The sequence below is a fragment of the Ciconia boyciana genome, chromosome 19 (assembly GCF_034638445.1).
Source record: "Ciconia boyciana chromosome 19, ASM3463844v1, whole genome shotgun sequence".
Classification (NCBI taxonomy): domain Eukaryota; kingdom Metazoa; phylum Chordata; class Aves; order Ciconiiformes; family Ciconiidae; genus Ciconia; species Ciconia boyciana.
Genome location: NC_132952.1, coordinates 5782275 through 5803354, shown reverse-complemented (window position 1 = coordinate 5803354; position 21080 = coordinate 5782275). Strand labels below are relative to the sequence as shown.

General features: G+C 53.4%; 1 protein-coding gene across 1 annotated transcript in view; it reads right to left on the bottom strand.

Moving 5' to 3' along the window:
- The window catches only part of AGRN (agrin), a 129489-nt gene extending 112422 nt beyond the window's left edge, over nt 1-17067 (bottom strand). The window contains exons 1-2 of the mRNA XM_072883789.1: nt 16738-17067; nt 7717-7978 (exon numbers count right to left, since the gene is read on the bottom strand). Of these exons, the coding sequence (XP_072739890.1) occupies nt 7717-7978; nt 16738-16938 (463 nt within the window). The 5' untranslated portion in view covers nt 16939-17067. The remainder of the gene's footprint in view (nt 1-7716; nt 7979-16737) is intronic.
- Between the last annotated feature and the right edge of the window lie 4013 nt (nt 17068-21080).

Here is a 21080-nt window from a genome sequence, read left to right as displayed (position 1 = left end):
AGGTCAGCTCTGTCCTCCCCACCAGCAGAGCCCAGCTCCCAGGCTTCGTATGGAAACCAGATGAGTACTGAGCCATTTCCCTCGCATCCCTTCTGCTGGGATGGCTTCTGTGGATACCTGGGCTGACCTGTGCGCCCATATGCCACAGCTCTCAGCCAGACAGAGTCCGAAGCAAAACAGCGTGAGCCTTGGTAAAGGGAGAGCATCGCCTGCCTTGAGCAGCAGGACCCGGCAATTTGCAGAGAGAAACAGAACATCGAGTTCTGCCCCTGCCACAACGGCAAGAGCCACTCAGTCCTAGATGGCTGCAAATTGGTTACAGCATTAAAACAACCCAGACTGATACATGTGACTGTCTGGCTGCATTCTGCAAGCAGCCACACCTGTACACTTAATTTACGCTTCCAGCACATAGAGTGTGACAGGGCTGACTGCTCCCTCCCATGTTTGATGCTGTCTGAAGAGAGACAGGGAAACAAGTGACAGGGAAGGTTTGGACAGAAGCAGTTAAAGCACGGCAACACCTTTTGTTAAGGTTACCGATTCGTGGCCTGGTGACACCGTGACCAAAAGCAACAGTCAGCGCATAAAGGCTCACGCAGCACAGGCTGTCTGCAAAGCCTGGCCCCACAGCCTGCAGCATCAGCAGGGCCGACCTCCAGCACGTGAGCTAAAGCAGTGTGGGCCCAGGTGTAGGACAGGTCCCAGCCTCTCCGCCAGCTGGAGGAGGGAGGGATGCATGCAGCTCCCCGTTTTACACGCTGGCTGCAGGATGGGGGCAAGGGGGTGTCAGGGAGAGACAGTGAGACAGAAAAGCTGCACCCGAGTCCTGCCTTGCGACAGGTTATCGAGGAGTCTGAAAAACAGCTCTGCAAAGTCAGGGAATGCAAAGAGGATGAAGGAGATGCCAGAGTCCCAAATCTGCAGGCATTCGGTTTAGGAGATGCTCAGAGGGGGAGATTCAGAGCCAGCCTTGTCAAGAGGAACAGTGACGCCTGACAGCAGGAAGTGTCACTCCACTGGCACCCACTCCCCGCAGCCCCCGCAGGGGGATTTGCGGGGGGATTTCCTCTCGTGCACGCAGCCCCCAGCACCACCACCAAAGGCTTCACGTGCCCACGGAGGAGCTCCCTGCAGCAACCCCCTGCCTGGGAGCACTGCAACGCAGCTCTCGCCAAGTCCCCTGAGCAAGGCTGATGCTGTGCAAGCATCCTGCAGCGGGAAGCACCGAAAGGAGGCTGCAGGGACTGAGAGTGGGACACTGAAATGTTTCAGAGGGGTCCCCTACGGGAACTCACAATACCTTTCCCACTCCCGTATCCCTTCCCTTCTACCCCACGTCTGTAAAAGAAGGATGAAACGGAGAATGCTGCTTCCCCGTGCATTCCCACCAGCCAGGAGGTGATGTACTAGCCCTGGATCAGTACCTAGCAGTTCAACAGGAAAACACACTGCAGAAGGAGGCACAGAGCCTGCCAGAGCCTGCAGCAGCAGCAGCTCGCCTCCGCAGCACAGCAGACAGCAAGCCCCCAAGTTATTAGAGGAGCAAACAAACCAAAAGCAGAACCAAGAGCACATGGCCAGGGCCCAGGACTTGTCATGACTGCACAGCCGGCACCGCCAAGAGATACGCCGTCTGTGCTGCTGACCAAGAAGCCCTAGTCGATCCCGCAGAGAAATGCAGCAGGATGTGCCAGAGTGGGAAGTGGGGCCAAAGGAGCCTTCCCAGACCAGTAGCCTCCCCCACCACATTAAAATTCCATACGAATTTGCTAAACAAATCAACTCTTAGCTACTGCCATAAACCCTTGAGATGTTCTGCATTACTAGCATAAGGGTGGAACCAGACCCTTATGCTTGGCCCACCCACAGGGCCCCCCACGCTAGCGGCGAGAGCACCTCCTGCAAACGCTGCTCCGGCCAGCGCGGCAGGGCCAGGCTGGCTTCTGCAGCATCAGCCACAGTAGCCAGCTCCATCCGCCCCTGAAGCACCAGCACCTCACCCACAAGTAAGTCCCTGCTCTCTCTCGTGCCAGTCTCCAACGTGGCAGCCCCGAGAGGAAACCTGCTCCAGCCCCAGCAGCCAGCTGAGCTGCCTGCTGTGCCCGTGCTGCCCCAGCCCACGGACGGGGGGGCAGGAAGGGGCCCCCAGGAGTGTTCGATGGTGGATTCTCTCCTCTCACTTTACCACATTTTACAGCTGCTGGCTAACTCTCTCACCCTCCCGAGACAGAGGTGTTGATGCTGTTCTCATTATCTTCAATTCAAAACAGAGCCAAGAAGGAGGAAGGGAAAAAAAAAACCCACCAAACTTCTTTAAAAAGAAACCCACACACTAACCCTCTTCCAGCCCCCCCTCGCCTGTTCTGAAGCACAATGAAATGCCAGGGATAGATTAAAAAGAAATAGTTGCAGGGGTGGAGAAGGGCTGCGGAGAGACCAGAGCATGGGAAGTGACCACAGCCCAAATCACCTACCACAAACCCATGCCAGCAATTTCCTTGCTGAGAGGAGCCTACTGTGCATGCCTTACAGTCTCTGTAAGGAGCCTGAAAAGAAAATTTTGCATGGGCTGGTTTACAAGAACAAAAGGTCTCAGCAGAGACCTAAAAAGAAAGAGAGGACAGAATAAAAGTGTACAGGCAGAAGACAAAACAGAATGGACAGTGTAACTTAAAGGGAGATGCTTTCAAAGCAGTCCCGCTCTCAAGTAGATGTGGAAGAACTGAGGCTGCAGGACTGGATGCAATTCTTCAACAGGACTAATTAATAGGGTTGCCACAGAGATGAAAAGTCAGAGGAAAGTTCTGGACTGGCTAGGATCAGAATTTCAGTAAGAGCTGAGTGATATTTTTAAACATATGGAGCATCTGCAGCACACTGCATGTTGAACAGAAGCCAGAGTAGCTAGCTTTACGATGGGCATCTATATGGAAGAGAGTTTCAAAGGCCTGCACGCTAGCCTCACAGCCCCGCCCCGAGACACCACATTACCCCCTCCAGTTCCTAGGCTGGGCAACATACAGCACCCAAACAGCAACCCATAGAGCACCCAAAGGTTACCATCCCAGCACAGCACGCGTCCGCCTCGCTGCCCACCCAGAGGGAGCAGCCCCAGGCCCACAGCCGCACCAGGGCTGGGGGAGGCAACAGAGAAGCTACCGAGCGCTGTGGAAGCACAAGCACAGCACTAGCCACGACCAGTAGAGTAGCCTGGGAAGCTAGCAGGTAGCCCAGAAAGGGTTTGAGATGGCTGCTATGTGCGCACATACAGGGTCAGTCCTCAGCCTTGCTCTCACTGCTGGAATCATTCCCATTGGGGAGGCAGAGTGTCACCCCCAAGACAGGTAGATCCGTCCTTACCAAAAGGCTTAACCAGCCCCCCACTTGGTTCATGGGGCCTATTTTCCGTGTCAGCTCAGAAGCTGAGGTGACACCGCACGAGTTTAAGCACAGAGCAAGAGTTTCTTCAAGATATGTTGGACATGCTGCTCTGGGACGAGGGTCTCAAGCCACCAGCAGGACCTTCTGTTACAACGGCGTGTGCTTACTGTACCCAACGCTACCCGGTTTCACCATGCGCTGTACTTGTAAAGCCAACGTATATGGCTTTTCCCAGGAGGTTCAAAGTCCACGCACATCTCCAAAGCTAGCAAAGCAGTCTCGGCTGCAGCAATTGCACCAGCGTTAATGCAAATCATGCCACAAGCAAGGCATTATTTAAGAGGAACTCTGGGTTCTCATTAACCAAGGCCCTAACAAAGGTTTAATCTGAACTTCCTTCCACCCAGATGGCTCAGTAGGGAGTCAACACACAGCCCCTCCCACACCATACACAAAAATCTTGATTTTCTTCAAGTGCAGTTGCGATCAAAGTGAAATATGAGACACACACACAAGGGCAAGATCTCACAGGGATTAGTCAGCTGTTGAACTCCAGAAGAGCGTGCTTGATGGCGATGTCAGGGGAGGGCAAGGAGAAGAAAGCACTGCACCTAGCACGGAGCCTGCTGGTGGTGTGCCTTGGGAAGCTCTAACACCTGCGTAGTGACTCCAGCCCTCTTCATGCAGTACCAGCATTCAAGGCACAAATACAGCGAGGCTGTGGCTTATCAGGCTAATTCTTTCGCCAGAAAGCCTCATCCAGATGTCTTGAAGAACAAGAGGAAATCCACTCTCGGTGCTACACAGCACTGCGTGCTGCTTGGGGCCAGCTCCCTTTCCATGCATTCCCCCACAGAGACACCAAAGCAAACATCCTCCTTCGCCCAGGGACCCAGTCCAAGCCTTGTCCTAGCCTCCTGCGCAAGCCCCAGAGCCGCTCCTCTGCTGTTCCACACCAAAACACTCCCCTCCAGGCACCCTCAGTGCTGAAGCCAGTTTGCATTTGCCTACAGCTGGTCAAAGCATTTTTACCACAATTAAGCATAATCAAAACACTCTGGTTTTACTCTAACCTGAGCTGTTTCACAGAGATGCCCTGGTTTGAACTCCCCTCTTAGACAGGCAAGATTTTGATGTCTAGGATTTTTCCAAGCTGGAGCAACAGGAGATGAAGATACTCAAAACATTCATGTTTTTCCACTCAGCTGCCACCATTCTTCCAATTCTTTCTGCAAAAGCATTCAAAGGTTTGTTTTTAAACTTAAAGTGCAGCAAAGAGCAGGGTCCTGGGCAGCTTTGCTTTGAACCCTCCTGTGAGGAGCTGATGGGAAACAAGTCCTGGAGCTAAATTCTCAGGCTTGGAGCTCAGAAATGGTTCCCAGGGTGGCAGGAGCAGGTTCTCATGCCTGGTTTTGCAGGGCCTCCCAGAAGCCAGCAAGGCAGCTGTGCTGAGCAAGGCAAAAGGGACTTTCACAGACCTCAGGAGAGGCCTGAGCTTTGGGTAGGGCTCGAGGGAAACCGAGGTTTTGGGGTCAGTTTGTTCCACGGTCTCTACAGCAAACCTGCTAGCACCCAGCATGTACGATACTCACACGACCAGACTTCCAAGATGTAGGAAGAAAAGCAAGTCCACTGGATATGACAAGAAAGGCGGGTCTATCAAGGCAAGAGAAACAGCTGCTAAGTCAGCCATATGCTAAAATAAGAATCACTGCATCTCCCCCAACCAACACTTTTTGACCTACCCGAGATATTAGTAACTCAAGGTTGTCTTGTTTTTGTCATTTCTCAGCAACACAGTCTGGACAGGTCTCCATCAGTTTGGAGAAATCAGGTCCACCACACCTGGCGAGCTGGCTGCAGGCTGTTTTCCAGCCCTCTCCAGTCCCCGCTCAGGCAGGCTGACCCTATCTCCACATGCCAACAGCATCCTGGTGAGCCATCGGGAAGAAGGGCCTAATTAGTTAAAGGAAGCAAGCTATGCAGCAAATGATCTTCAGAGAAGAGGGGAGTCCCAGAAAGAGTCATCTCCTACCTGGCATCAGGAAAGGTTAATATAGCAGGGAGAAAAGATAAACCCACCTATAACTGCATGGACCTGCAATTTAAGCACACAGGAGGGAGAGAGAGAGTTTAGACATGCCCAGCTTTAGCACCTTCAACTCCTTGCACAACAGCATGGGAGCAACACCAAGCAAATTTTTCCTATGTTACTGCATCAGAGGGCATGCTTATAGACAAACACATCCGCTTACAGCCTGGTGCACGCAGGCACTTCACACCCCTCCCCTCCCGGGACCAGGACACCGGTACAGCTGCAAGGTATAGCACGCTGGGAATGAGTCCCATCACCACCCCGACCCTCTGCAAGGAAAGCTGTCCATGGCTGGGATGTGTCCCCGACTGCAGCAGGTCCCAGCCCAGCTCACCAAACACAGCCAGCCCCGACACACCAGGGGCTGTAACGAGCATTACACCAATGCAACACAGTTTTGAATCCTCCCCCACTAAAGGCAAAAGCAGGAATGGGTCCCAGTGATAAATTCTACATTGAATCTATAGTATTAGCAGGAAAACGAAATCTCTCTTCATCTCCCAAGGGCCTTAAGGGACAACATCCTTCACCACAAGTGGGAACCACCTAGCTCAACCACCTCAGCTCACGTCCAGTGTGTGCAAAACGAGCATGCCAAAGAACACAGCAAAGTAGGTGAAGACAGAATTCTTCCAAATGTTTGCTCAGGTTTAACAAAAACAACCACACGCACACTCTTCTTTCTCCTCCCTCCCTCTCCACTAGGTGCAAGTAAGGAACAGGACAGATACCTTTCAAGTGCAAGATGGAATACATATATATAGGCAGAAAACCTCCAGTGTCCCTCCCTCTTACAAAAACCACTCGAGACGGGTGCCTCTTATGAGCCACTTTGCTGAACTAGCCCTGTCCCAGCTTTCCAGACTGAGAGTTCGGTCATTTACCTCTGTCAGCATTCACAGCTGGAAAAAGGGGTTATGGCCTCTCCTCTGCACGTCCAAGGGGGAGGAGGGAGCCAATCTGCATGTTTATTTGTTGTCTGTGCAGAATTCCTGCATTCCTTCCCTTGTTTACTCATCTGCTCTCAGGACAGACTCAGACCCCAGCAAAGGGCTTTTGGGGCACCACATTCCCCCATGAGCTCGGAGCGCTTGCCAGAACACAGGACAAGCATAAAGGGGGAAGAGAGAAGCCAGCGAATGGGTTATTACAGAAGTATGTTTGTTTTCAAGGTGGTTGGGCAACAAGTAGAAGACCAGTTCTCTCCAGATCTGCTCTCCATAGAGACTTCTCCACACCTGGAGGTCTAAGACCCTATTAAAAAGCACATATGGGCTGTCTCCCCCTCAGCTCTTCCCAACAGCTATGCCGTTACACCCACAGCAGCACCGGTAACTCAGCCACTCTCTTTGGCAGGGGCATGTCGGCACTCCCCACGTCGTCCCACAGACAGCTACAAGTCAGCCCACAGTCCCTGTGCTGAGCATCAATATGGTGCACATGTACTCCGTAAGCACGGCACATTACAACCCTCCTCATCTGAGCTCTTTTGGGAGCAGACGCAAAGGCTCCAGAGAGATTAACATGCAAGGGATACAGGGCTTCGCCACCACAATACAGAAGCACAACCTCATACCCCCAAAATGAGTTAGCCGCTCGGCTTGGTTCTGACTTAGTTATACCTCGGAGAAGCAAGCTTTACCCCCAAGCAGAACTCGGCTGGCTTCTTGGATCCCTACAGGAGTCCGCAAGGCTGACTTGGCAAGCAAGGAAGCTCAGAGACAGAGGACACTAGGGGTGACTACCATGAAGGACAGGCCTTCACCACAGGATTAACCCCTTAACTTATTAGCTGTAAACCTACAGGAAAACCTAACTCAGGTGTGAGGAGTCTGAATTCCCTGCCACACACTTGTGTCAGAACAGGACTTGCAGTGGGGATGCTCCCAACCACATCAGACTCATCACAGAGGGGAGTGAAAACCGGCATCAAATCTGGAGCAAAAATAAGATAAAATAACTTTGCTTGGCTGTACCTTGGTTGCAACCACTGCCTTTGACAACAAGGTCAGTGCCAGGCACTGTCCCTGTGACAAGTGAGTCCACAGAGCAGCATGACTACCCCAGACACATGTAGAACAGGACTGATCCGCCTCATCACCAGCGGGATCATTTGCCCATCCATCATTCACAAGCTAGGTGCACAAGGTGGTCAACAGAGCCAGGGCTTGGCCGCTGCTACGTCTGCATGCTCAGAGCAGCCCAGGGAAAGCCAGGCACCCATGCTCCAGCCTCACCTTCCACGCAGTGCTCCACCTCCTCCAGGTTGCGCAGCGTTATCCGCATGAGGCTGGAGTTCAGCATCAGCTCATTGCGGTGTGCCGGCCACATGTACTGTGGGGCAGGGTTGACGAAGAAAATCCGTGTGTCCCCAGTCGAGACTTGGTTGTCACAGATTAACGGGTCCCCGAAGCCACCAATAACCACCTTGTTCCCACCATCCAAGAGGATCTCGTGAGTGACGATGTCTTTGCCTTTCAGATAACGCCAGACTCTCACCTTGAACGAGAGGGAGAAAGAGCACGTGAGACCATTTCACAGCCACAAACAATTGCCACCTTCCAGCCCAGTTAATTTTTATCACCTTGTCACAAGATGCGCAGGAGCGGTTCAGGCTGGCAACACCTTCCAGCAGAGCTAATTTCATTAGCCATCCCTCTAAAAGCACAAAATGCGTGGGCAACGAAGACTAAAGCACATACTACTCTTTCTGCCAAAGCTGCACCCAACTCTCCAGCCCAGGTACTTGGCACCCCGGCCCCTTCCCCACACAGCCTCGTGGGGAACGAGGGGACACAGGCCTCGTGTCGCAAGGGGCCCCTCAGCCACGCGGGTTCTCCAGCGAGGGACAGAGACCCCTCGTCCCCCAGTGCCCATCTCTCCCCTTTGCACTGGGACACGCTGCCCTTAGCGCCGAGACCCAGGATTTGCCTTCGGCTGGGCCCAGCGCCTGCTACCAAGCACGCTGCCGGCCCAGTCGCTGCTGCTAGCGGCTCACACAGCCTGATGAAGAGCTGCCCCGCACCAAACCCTCTCTCGAGCCACCTCGGCTCACCTCCCCGGAGACCCTCTCTGCCCATGGGGGCAAACGAACCCAAAATGGCCCCCATAAGTCTGATGATGAGCAGCTGAGGGACCTGGGGTTGTTCAGCCTGGAGAAAAGGAGGCTGAGGGGAGACCTCATCGCTCTCTACAACTGCCTGAAAGGAGGCTGGAGAGAGGTGGGGTCGGTCTCTTCTCCCAGGTCACAAGTGATACGACGAGAGGAAATGGCCTCAAGTTGCACCAGGGGAGGTTTAGACTGGATATCAGGAAATTTTACTTCACTGGAAGGGTTGTCCAGCATTGGGACAGGCTGCCCAGGGAAGGGGTTGAGTCCCCATCCCTGGAGGGATTTAAAAGCCGTTTGGATGAGGTGCTTAGGGACAGGGTGCAGTGGTGGGCTTGGCAGTGTTAGGTTTATGGTTGGACTCCATGATCTTAAAGGTCTTTTCCAACCTATACGATTCTGTGATTCTCCTTCCTCTCCTCACCAACCCCAGGGAGGGCTTGCCTTCCCCACTCCAAGTGCTAACACCCAGCAAGCCGCTGGCAGGAAGGATCCCAGGGCTGGCAGAGGGTAGCAATGCCCCTTTCCTTTGTTCGGGCAAGAACAATGGCTCCAGATAAGCTGCCACTTCTCAGCAAACACTTGAGGGCCACCAGCAGGCACTGCTGCTATCTGGAGACCCAGAGACCAGCCCACGCAGCGCAGGGAAGTCCAGCAAGGCTGGGGCTCCCATGGGACAGCGGAGCACGAGCAGCCAGGCAGAGGTGGGGTGGGAGAAGGGGAGAGCAGACCCCGGCAGCCTCTGCAGCACAGCTCAACTCAGCCCAGGAAGGAGAAGGAGAAGCCTCTGCTGCTGTTTTGCCTCTGCTGTACACGACCAGTAAGGCAGAGGACGAGTTAATCAACCTTTTCCCTCTGATATTGTTCTAACCTTTATGGCCACAACAGCCATTTCAGTTGCCACATGATTAGTTATGGCAGGGAACACTGCTCTCCAACAAGGGACACTGCACTTAGCCAGGGGAAGCTGGCAGAGTATCAACCAGGAAAATAATTTATTTAAAAAAAAAAAATCACAACTGACCTGGTCCTGCCCATTACTAATAAAGAATTCAAAGTCACAGCAGGAGATCCACTCCTGGACTGGACACTTGGACAAAAGTGAGATCCACCTCCACTGACCCTTTCCACATACATGAGCTGGAAGCCTGACTTCTGCAGAGACAGGCGACAGGGTCAGGGACGCGATTCAAGCCCTGTAAGGGCAGCACACAAATCTCAGCCTTGCCAGAGGAACCCCCCCTTTACTCCCAGGCAGCATCATTCAAGGTGACAGACTCCAGCTGGTACAGTTCTCCCAGAGATATCATGATTTGCACCAAAAATCTCAGTGAAATGTTATCAAGGGAGAAGAAAACACTTCTGAAAAGAGCTTTGAAGGGAACATTAAACGGCTGGAAGCCCCCAACCAGGGAAGGCTGCACAGCTAAAGAGAGCACTGTCCATCCAGGGGGGGGGCTCTGAACGGTGGCACAAGAGCCTTAAAACAGGGGCAGGAGGCAGCGGGTGGGTTGGGTGAACGAAAGAAGGGAGTATTCTGGCTCTGACAAGGCACTGGTACCTTGGAAAAACAAAAGGCAGAGCAGATAACACTCCATGTAGAAACGTCAATGGCATCTTATGTTCCTATAAACGACTAAAGAAAACCCTTGCGTTAGCAGACTGAATATGCTAAAATACATGGAGGATTTGGCAGTAGGAGCCCATTTCCCTTTACTCATCCAAACTTCAGGAAAAAAAAAAATGAGTCCTGGCCACGAGAGTTAGTCCCACTCGCCTCCTTTCCACTGCCAGCAGTTCTACAGCAGTCTCCCTAGACCTCACTGCTGGCTCATGCCCCTGCCTAAAAAAGGAGAGATCTGCAGGCAACTGCAAGCCAGCCTCTCTCCAGTGCCACGCTCTCCGCAGCAAACTCCCCAAAAGAAACACCAGCACAGGAGGGAAGAAACAGCCCTAAAATTAATCTTTAGTGCACATGGGACACCAGAGGTATGTCCCCATCCACTCTCTAGGTTAGAAATCCTCCTCCTGCTGCTGCAATCCTGTTGCAGGGGAAACACAACACAGAGCAGAGTCGGCAAGTTGCATGTAATAGGAACAGCTCATCAGAGAGCTGCCTGAGGTTTCAGCTTGGAGCAAGGGCAGCTCACTAGCAAGGGTGGCTGCTGTAGCGCATGGGTATTACTGTGACCACAGGCATCCCTGGCCTGGAATGCTCAGAGCATGCTTCACCACGCTCCCTCCCAGCATCTCCCCTCCTACCGCAGCCTGAGTGCCCAGTCACCTGCGTTCCTCCGCTGTCTTCACCGCCCAAAGAGCACTTCAGCACACCGTGCGCCAAGCACCAAAGCGGTCAGGGAGGTGGTGGCTCAGAGATAAGGGGGCTCTTGATCCCCCTCTCTGAAACAGCCATGCACGTACGTACTTTAAGAGTGCAATTCCAAAGGGAACGCAAGGGGCAGAGAAAGGATGCTCACATGCACGTGGGCACAGGTCTCTCCCAACCTTGGGAGACACCGGGAGGCAGAGAGTTGTTCACACTACAGCTTCTACGCTTGACATAGGGGTTGCGGTGGGGGGACTTGTTACAGTTGAGGAGGAAAGCACAGAGCAGACATTATCCCACTCTCAAGTGAACCATTTTTACAGTTATCTGCAACTGCAGCTCACTGGCCTCTGCCCTGCATGGCCCTTCAAGTGCATTGTGTTCCCCTCTGGGCTTGAGACCATCCAGACAGAGAGACTCTTACTCTTTGCCAAAGACCTCCATCCCATTACTCAGTGACTACAGAAGACACACAAAGATCTGATACTGCAAAGTTCAAATAAGAGGGTAAAAACATATTGGGGGCTAAGGGGAATGCAAGATGACCTTCAATCAATCTTGTAATTTTTTGCCCTAACTCCAGAATTTCAGGGGTGAGAGCTCAGCACTATCTCAGTCCTGATCAAGAGGCTTCAAGGGCCACAATGATCTTGAGCTGAACTCCCACACACTGTCCCTGCCATGAGTAGGCAGCTACAGGCGCTGGGGCAAGGGAACAGGGCCATTCCCACCGCAATAGGAGCAAGCAGGCTGGGCTGAGATCCTCCTGCTCAGCACAAAATTCACCTGTCAAGCAGAAAAGGGGAATGGATTTACTGTTGCTGTACTCTACAGGTGCAACTGAGGGTTAAGAACAAAGTTTAGGAGTGTATTTTATTCTCAGATCCTCCCACTTCTCGCACCTTCTCCTGAAGGTGTAATATTTGCCCACCTTGGAGAAGGACTCTGGACTTGATGGGTCTCAGCTCCCACCCAGCCCAGCAGCTCCCGTGACCCAAACAGCAGCCCCTGTATATTCCTGAGGTGAGCCCTGTTCTGCATACCCGAGATCAAAAACCATCCCAGGTATAAACACCACCGTGACAGCTCCTCTTTGGAAGCTGCACATGCCTTAGCTGCCCCCCGACGTGGAGAGGTTAGCTAGAGACGTCGTACCCACACGCTCTCACACCCATTTATCTTCCAGCATAAAGGGGGAGTCAGCTCCCCTCGGGCCAGTGCTAAGCAATGCCACAGCAACCAAAGGGCAAGCAATAACTTATACGCAGGCTACCATCCCGCCCCACACAGCCCAAGTCCAAGCTGCTGGGCGGGAGTAAGAAGAGAGGCTGAGAAAGCAATGCCTTCAAAGCCACTTGCGCAGCCTATTTCAGCCCGAGAAGAAGCCTGCTTGGAAAGCTGACTGCTCGGTTGTACACAGCCCTGTCAGCACGAGCTCTTTTCTTGAGAGAGATGGCAGTCAACCAGCAAACAGAGGGAGCTTCAGATGGCAAGGAAGGGTAGCTGTGACAGGCAGCTTTCCTCCCCTCTGATCTTGCAGGAATCCCGGTATTGACAGAGAGAGAGACATCTGCTCCACCACATGCAGGCGATGCCACGCAAGGCAGCCCCCTTCAAAGAACCAGTCTGGGGCCACCTGCGAACACGGCAGGTAAGCCGAGGAGGCAGGGTGCTAAGGAGCACAGCTTGCACAGCTTTAGCGCAAGCCTGCACTAACACAAGCCTCCCGCTTCCTCACCCGGGACCAGCTGTTTCTCCAGCATTTCGCAGCAGCACAACTCCCTGTGGTTGTGCTTCTCCCCACAGTCAAGTTAAGACACCTTCCTGCAGCTCCACCTCCTCTTCCTTCGGCAGCAGCCTGCAGCCCGCAGGGCAGGCGCTCGCTGCAAGGAGCTGAGGTGCACAGGCAAACAGGGCCAAAACCCAGGAACGCAAAGGAGACAAAAGGAAAAAAAATTAAAAATAAAATACGAGAGGCAGGCAGAGAGCACAGCCTGAGGCTTGTGCCGAAAGGTAGCAGTCAGGCATTTTCACAGCTAGGTCTAAGGGGGAAGAAAGGCTAAAGCCTACCCTCTCTTCTGAAGCAGATGGTAATTTGAGTTAATTAGCATGGCTGTTCTAGTCATACACCTCAGAGCCAGGCCACAGCATTCACAAGCAACAGCAGAGTCCACCAGCTTTCTCCCCACCCTTATCCTCTCTAATGAATGGATGTGAAGGCACCAAAGACCAAGCAATTACCTGTAGGGCATCCCATTCATCATCACATACAATTAAGACTTGGTCACTGGTGACTCACTGGCTACATCAAGGATTGGGGAAGAAAAGGGAGGGAGAGAAAAAATTGGGCTGGAACCTAGTTCCAAGAGGTCCCTTCCCTATAGCAGACTCGCTCGCTCTTTCGCCAGCAAGCACATAAAACACTGGATTAAGACTCTTTTACAAGACTCCTGGCAGCTACAGGGAGGCAGACTAAGAACAGCGAAGACTTTATTTAAGCAGATCCTTGCAAGGGTATATTTTAAGTGCAGTACAAAACCAGAAAGTAAAAGGATTTTCCAGTATGCCATGGGGGTCCATCCCACAGTAGGGAATGGGACCACCTGTACACTGCTTGTGAATTCCTGCCAGGAAGATGCTTTGAGAAATGCCAGCCTTGGTCTGGTAAAGAAAGACGAGAAGTTAGAGGATAGTCTCCTCGGGAAGAGAGCGGTCACTCTGGACAGAAGTAAAAAGGGCCACCACTAGATTTTTGGCAGTTCTGAAAGATGAAGGGTACTGGCTAGCATCAGCTCTGCTTGCTCACCCGCAGCTCTGCCAAATCCTTCCCTCCTGACCGCACGTCATCCCTCTCCCCTTGCTTGTCACTCCCTGTACCTTCCCCTAGCAGAAGCCAGCTGCCCTTTCCCGAGGAGCTAGCAGAGCACCAAACCCACCTCCCCCAGCAACTTCCACATCCAACCCCGGCTGCAGAACAGCCGCCCTTACCCCCCAAAAGAGGGGCTCTATTGTTTGGAACAGGATCCACATCCTTTTCGACACTTCCTATAGCACATATAGAACCTGTATTTGTCCTATAAATAGGAGCTCTCTTCATAAATATCGGGTCAGCCAGAATAAGGCACATCAGAGGACCCAAAAGCAGGAAGGGACAATGCCAATGCACAAGCTCTAAACAGGATGAACAGCAGCACCGCAAGTTCGGGAAGACGAGCAAGCCCAGCGCCCCGGTTCCCACGTCAAATCCCTTGGTAAAGCAGCACATCAGCCCAGTTCAGAGTCAATTTTGGGAGTTCTGTCAGCCTGTTCTTCCTTATTATTCATCTCCTCTAGTAGCAAATGAATGGCTGGTAGCTATTTAAGGGTGTTTATCTAACATTAACTTCACATTTCTTCTGAGTTGTAATGTGCTTATCTTCATCTATCAAAGGCTTCAGCTGGGAGGGTTTAGAGTTTAACTAGGAAGAACAATACACTAATGCAGCACTCAGATATTCACATGCCCACTCCCTCGCAGACCACCCAGCACCAATAACACTTGCTATTTTGGGTGTGGGCTCTAGGGAACTCCTACCGCACACTTGGCCCTTGCCTCTCCTCTTCAGATAAAGAAGAACCTGACAAGAGATAACTGTGGTATTTGGAGGTAACCCCAGGGCCTAAGGAACAGTTACTGGAGTACGACAGCGAGAAAGCGGACGTGTTTTCTAACCAGCAAGATCCCTTCTGCGCCTCGGCTCGCTCCAGCTCCGCAGGGCACGGGGGTTCGTGCGAGGGCAGCAGGAGCCAGTGGTCAGGTTTGATGCCCAAACTGCCCTTTTCGAATCTAGGTGCTTGGTAAAAAAACAAACCAAACCAAAATGCAAGTATGTCTAACCCTGCAACCCAGCATCAGCAGAATCCACACCAATTTCAATACTTGGAGAGATCTTAGAGTGAAACAGGCCAACAGCTGTTGCAAAGCTACGCATTTACAAGTCATGAGTTTTACGCCCTGCTAAGTCACAGTTAGGAGAGATTTATCTGCTTTCAGGTCCTTAAGACACCCCAAGTCCCATTTCAAAGCTTTTTTCCTGCAAACACACAATGAACATACCATTAAAAATTACACAGAAAAGACTGATGTGTAAGTAAAGGGATTGAAGAACCACTGTTCTAAGAAAATTACTAAATGTCACAGCATAACTGGGAGAGCCAGCAGCACTCCCACAGTGAGATGGGATGGGCTCTCCCATCCAGGGTAGGAGAGGTTTTTCTCCTTTCACTTTCTTTTTTTTTTCTTAAAAAAAAAAGTCCTTTTTACAAGACTCCAGGACTGGAAAGGTATCTTAGGGGCAGGTTCTGGCCTTCAGGTGCTGCTATGACACTAGTAATCGGCAGAAGAAAAATCCCACAGTTAACTCCAGAGTAAGTAGCACAAGCCTTCTCCACAGCATTGCTCGGGATGGCTCAGGGAAAGGCGAGCGAGAGACTCTCTTCCCAAGCTGAGCAATGCAAACTGTGTTTCAAATACAGCCACCACCTGCAGACCAGGTTCCTCCCCACACCTTGCTCCCTAGCTGCTCTTACTGGGACTTGACTGCATCCTTTCTAAGGCAGAGCTGCTGAGCAAGCAGGTTTACCATCACAGGAGCACAGGCAAAACGCTTTTCCTGGCCCAGAGTCTTGCTCTGATACAGCAAGATGAAGCCTGGATTTTACGCTAGCCAGACACCTCGCTGCGTGTCCGCAGCGGGAGGAAAGAGACCCGTTTCCGAGATGAGCATTTCTGCCTCATCACTAGCCTCACTGGACCACCTCCTGCCTACTTGCATGGCAACCCCTGCCCCAGCGTCAGGTGGCCCACATCCATTCGGCCATATGTGCCCCAAGCTGCCGCAGGACACCGGCTGCTCGCAGCAGCTTATTAGTTTTCTACATAGCACCCAGGATGTGCCAGACACTTTGCAAACATACGGTCTCTGCACTAGCCTGGAGGGTCTGTGATCTAATTTACAAGAGCAGGGTACAGATTGTACCGTGCAGTATCGCAAGGGGCAGAGCAGTGGGAGCAAGCGTGAAGCAGCGGGCACCAGCTGGACAGACGGAAGCTGTTCAACTAGTTTACTGGGCTGAGAGATGCTCCAGACCAGAGGGCAATGCCATGGTATAAAGTTAACCTTCCTCTGCACCGGCAGACCTCTCCCACCAACGCACTCCTGCGCATCACCCCGGGCCCTGCTTAGCGCTAACCGCAGGCAGGAACCGCAGTACTTTTTAAGGATGGGCAGAAGAGGGGACGGGGAGAAGAGGAAAAGGCAACCTAGCAGCATGTCCTCACAAGCGAGATTCCCGCCCCGGGAAGGGTTAAGCCATACAACACGTTTTCTGACAAGCAGGCGGATGGTATTTCAGGTTGCTCAGTACTTTACCGTCTCTCAGCTTAGGGGGGAGAAGAGAAAAAAAACATAGCCAGAGGCCAGATTCGTAGTTAAACAATAGCTTGAGCTAGAGGAACTCAAGATGCTGCTAAAGTAAACAGGGAGCTGCGCGTAGAGCCAGCAAGCGGCTCCCAACACCTTCCCCGGCAGCCGACACCCTGCCAGGGCAGAAAGTTGGGACTCAGCTCCGCATCACGGAAAGGAGGGAAATGCCCATAAAAAGCAACCTTGAGAGATTCCCCTCGACACAGCTGTGGCAGCTCTAGCGGGGAAGAGACTCCGCAGTCTAAAAATACATAATTACACACCAAACCTCCAGCGCATACAATAAAACCCACATGCGCCCGCCCGAGAAGGCGCCTGCCGGGGGCCGAAAGTTTCCCGGGGCCACCCCCCCCCTTACCTTGCAGGAGTAGGTGTGGTGCACGGGGTCCACGTTCATGATCTCCTCCACCGTGCCCGTCAGCACCACGTTGGCCTCCTCCTCCCGCCGCTCCAGCTCCCGCTCGGGGCACGTCGCCCCGCCGCCGCCCAGCGCCAGCGCCAGCCCCGGCAGCGCCAGCAGCGCCAGCAGCGCCAGCCCGCCCGCCGCTCGCCCCCCCATGGCCCGCCGGCCGCGGCGGCTCGGCCCGGCCCGCTCCCTGCCCCGGGCACCCCGACGGCGTGGGCAGACAAAGCGAGCCCGCTCGCAGGCAGGGCTGGCGCAGAGAGAAGGGCTACTTTTGTTCGAGGAGGTGAAAAGGAGGAAAGAAAGGGAGGGAGGGAGGGAGGGAGGGGAGGGGAGAGCAGGGGAGGGGAGAAGGAAGAAAATCCCAAGAGGAGGAGGAGGAGGAGGAGGAGGAGGAGATATCTCTCCCCCGAAGCGGCGGCCGGGGAGAAGCGCTCGGTCCTCTGCCTTGCCCCTGTAAGAAAGCCCGCAGATTTGCATGCAATCTGAATTGCTGATAAGGGGGGGGGGGGAGAGGAGGGAGGCAGCCAGCCCTGCTGCCGGCTCTTATTGCAGAGCTGCCGAGGACGCCACCCCCAGGAAAGGGAGCTCGCATCAGGTTAATGGATAATCAGCGCGGCAACGTGAGGAGACTTTTAAAGGTGTAGGGACCGCTGCCGAGCGCAGCCTGCCGCTCCGCCGCCCGCTCCTCCCTGCGCGGCAGCTGCCGGCCTGTGTCCCCCCGCCGGCCCTGTCCCGGGGTCCCCCGCCCCGGAGCCCGCACCCGCGGGGCTCCCCTGGGCTCGGCCCCGCAGCGGTGCCCGCGGAGGGCCCCGCTCCGCCGCCCTGCGCGCAGCCCCCGGCGCGGTGCCGCTGCCGGAGGGGGTCGGGCCCCGGCGCTTCGCTCCCTGCAGCCCCCAGCTCACCCTTGGCATCGCCGGGGCGGGGGGGGGGGGGGCGGCTCTGCCAGGGCTGCTCCCGTGGTCCCTATGGGGAAACTGAGGCCCGGGGCAGCCAGGCTGGCCCTGGTCTGCGGGGCTCCCACGAGTACTCGGTGTCGGGACAAGCCGAGTCACCCACGCCTGGTCCATCGGGGTCTGCTCAGTTACCAGGGGGAGATGGCGCTCGGGGCTTCCCACACCTTGCCCCATGCACGGCAAAGCCACCCTCCCGTGGAATGGCCCGTGTCTGCCCCTGGAGCACCGTGACCTCCTGCCCTGGCTTTCTCCAGGGACTGGACGGCAGTTTTTCCAGATGTCATGTGCAATTACTGCAAATATAAAATGAAAAGTTAAGTGGCACCAGGGGAGGGATATTGTTTCTCCCCTCCATAAATTAGCCATCCCCCGGAGGCATTTTACAAGGCTGTTTTACTTGATGGCCCTAAACAAGTCATCTTTGTGACCCAGGGCCAAGCGGGTGAATTACCGATGGCAGGATGAAGTTCAACCGCCGCAATGCCACCATGCCAGGAGAGGACATGACGTGCCCCGTGTCGTTCTCTGATGGGCATGTTTCAATACACAGCAGCATCCTGCATCGTAAGGCTCTGCAGATGCCCATCCATCCTGTTTGCCCTCTAAGTGCTGAGCAGGGCTCTTTGCGCTATTTGCGCTGTTTGCCCCTGCAATTGTGTATGTGCCAATCCTTTTTTCTCTCCCCTGGAACATAAACAGAAATCAACTACAAGATAGGAATAAATGACTCTTACTGAGCGTTCAAAATGCTGTCCAAGCCTACCTTCTACCCTGACGAGGACGAAATACCAGAAATCGCATAAATCTGTCTGGAGATAGCACAACTGCTGTGGGTTTCACAGAGAAGGCATACTGTACATTCTCTGTCTTAAACCGTGCACTTGGTATTTATTTCCACGGTGACTTTGGTCTCAACACTGGAGCTGTTCTTGTAAACCCCGCACCCTCTTTCAGGTCCCCTTCGGCTCAAAGCTTCAATTTCTGTCCCATAAAACTAAGTTCCCAGTTCAGCACTGAAGGAAAGCTGCCTATTCACAAGCATGCAGTATTTAATCCCCTCAGTGAGGACTTCAGAGAGATGATTTGCAGAAGAAAGTGGCCCACTACATACCCAGGTCTGCAGGAAACCTGGCTTCACCTGGCAGGGCTTAACTCTTCTAAACCTGCCTGTCTTCTGTATCACTCCTGTGGAAACCCCAAGGGAGGAATGGGTTCCTGTGCTCTCCCCTGCCGAGAAGAAAGTGCCGCAGGGCCAAGGCACCCAAAGCAGGATACGCGATGTCTGATTTTCTACCTGTGCCAACCGAAAAACTTCACTGAAATGTGTGGTTTCTGGATGAGGGGCAAGGGAGCAGCGCTCAGCTGCGGTGGGAAGACTCTGTCATAAGCCAAGAGCAATGCGGGGTCCAGGCTCCACAGTCGTCCCTGTTACACAGCGGAGGTTTAGCACAAAGGACTCCATTATTACATGGCTGCTATTATAAACTCAAGCAATCAGCTAAAAATATTTCAGTGCCTGGCGTATTATTTTTGCTATTTTAATTATTAATTTTTATTGTATTCCTCGAGTGCCGCTCAACTGTAAATCACAGAAACAACTTCAGTTCAAGGTGGAAGAAACCAACTGTAATATTCTGCTCCCACACTTTGCAAAGAGGAGAGGGGGAGAATTATTTACGCCGTGTTTGTACTATTTTCTGTTTGTTAGTTCTCTCCTTCTAGCCCCACCCTGCCATCTGCTTTCAAAGCTGTGAAGAGAAAAATGGATTTCACAAGCTTTTCTGATGTATTTACCCCTATATGGTCAGTTCTTTGAGTGGATTTACTCAGCCTTGTAGGCTTTCTGGTGGAGGTGCCGCACAAGTCCCCCAGGATCCCGGCTCTCCTTTCCACGTGCAGGTTTAATAAAGTTCATAAGGAGAAGGCATTCCTTCTTGGCTTTTTCAAAAGACAGCACCAAAACGCAAGCGAAGGAGCGCAGGCGCTCCGAGCAACCCTCTTAGGGACAACGTGCTCTGGGAACCGGCACGGAGCCGCACGCTCCCGCAGGGTATTGCTCTGCTCCACCGCCGTCGTGCTGAAGCCTCACGCTGACGAGAGGAGAAACCAGCCAAGAAGCTGATCATGCTGTGAGAAAGCCCGAAACAAACTATTTGGCAAATCAGTGCACAAAATAAATAAACTGTGTAACTGACAAAAATACATAAATCACTGGCGTTTGTCCGGGCTCTTTACAAGACAGCTATTGTAAACCTGGGGCTCACAAAAACTTCCGTGCGCTTACAAGCGAAGTAGCTCAGTCAGCCCTTGAAAAATCCAGAGATCTTGCAAAACTGACAAGGACTTAGGCAGTGTTTGCTGTCTGACACCTCTGCATGCGTTTGGATTGCATTTCCAAGATTGGCTTGCAGGAGGGGCCTCAAATGTCGAGGGAGAGGAGAGGAGAGGAGAGAAGAGGAGAGGAGAGGAGAGGAGAGGAGAGGAGAGGGAGAGGAGAGGAGAGGAGAGGGAGAGGAGAGGAGAGGAGAGGAGAGGAGAGGAGAGGAGAGGAGAGGAGAGGAGAGGAGAGGGAGAGGGAGAGGGAGAGGGAGAGGAGAGGGAGAGGGAGAGGGAGAGGGAGAGGGAGAGGGAGAGGAGAGGGAGAGGAGAGGAGAGGGAGAGGAGAGGAGAGGAGAGGAGAGGGAGAGGAGAGGGAGGAGAGAGAGGGAGAGGAAAGGGAGAGGGAAGGAAGAGGGAGAGGAGAGGAGAGGAGAGGAGAGAGAGGAGAGGAGAGGAGAGGAGAGGAGAGGAGAGGAGAGGAGAGAGGGAGAGGGAGAGGGAGAGGGAGAGGAGAGGGAGAGGAGAGAGGAGGGGAGGGAGAGGAGAGGAGAGGAGAGGAGAGGAGAGGAGAGGAGAGGAGAGGAGAGGAGAGGAGAGGAGAGGAGAGGAGAGGAGGAGGAGGGGAGGGGAGGAGGGGAGGGGAGGGGAGGGGGAGAGGAGAGGGAGGGGAGGGGAGGGGGAGAGGAGAGGGAGAGGAGAGAGGGCTGTGATACTTCCAATCAGGTGGTTACAGCAACCAGCGGTTTCATGAAACCCGCTGGTGGTGTGAGACCATCGCTAGCACTGGATGGCTGAGCAACGCTGACCTTTAGACGCTGTTTAACTCCCAGCCCTCAGCAAGCTTCGGTGATGTCCGCGGCATTTCTTACACAGCTGAAGTTAACTGCCTGGGTAAGGCTTTGCCTGATCAGGGCTTTTCCCTCCAGCAGTAGCAGCTGTCACATTTTCGACAGGACTGTAATTTTTTTCATGTCCTTTGAAGATTTTTCCAATTTTATCAACTCATGGCACAGGCAAATGAGC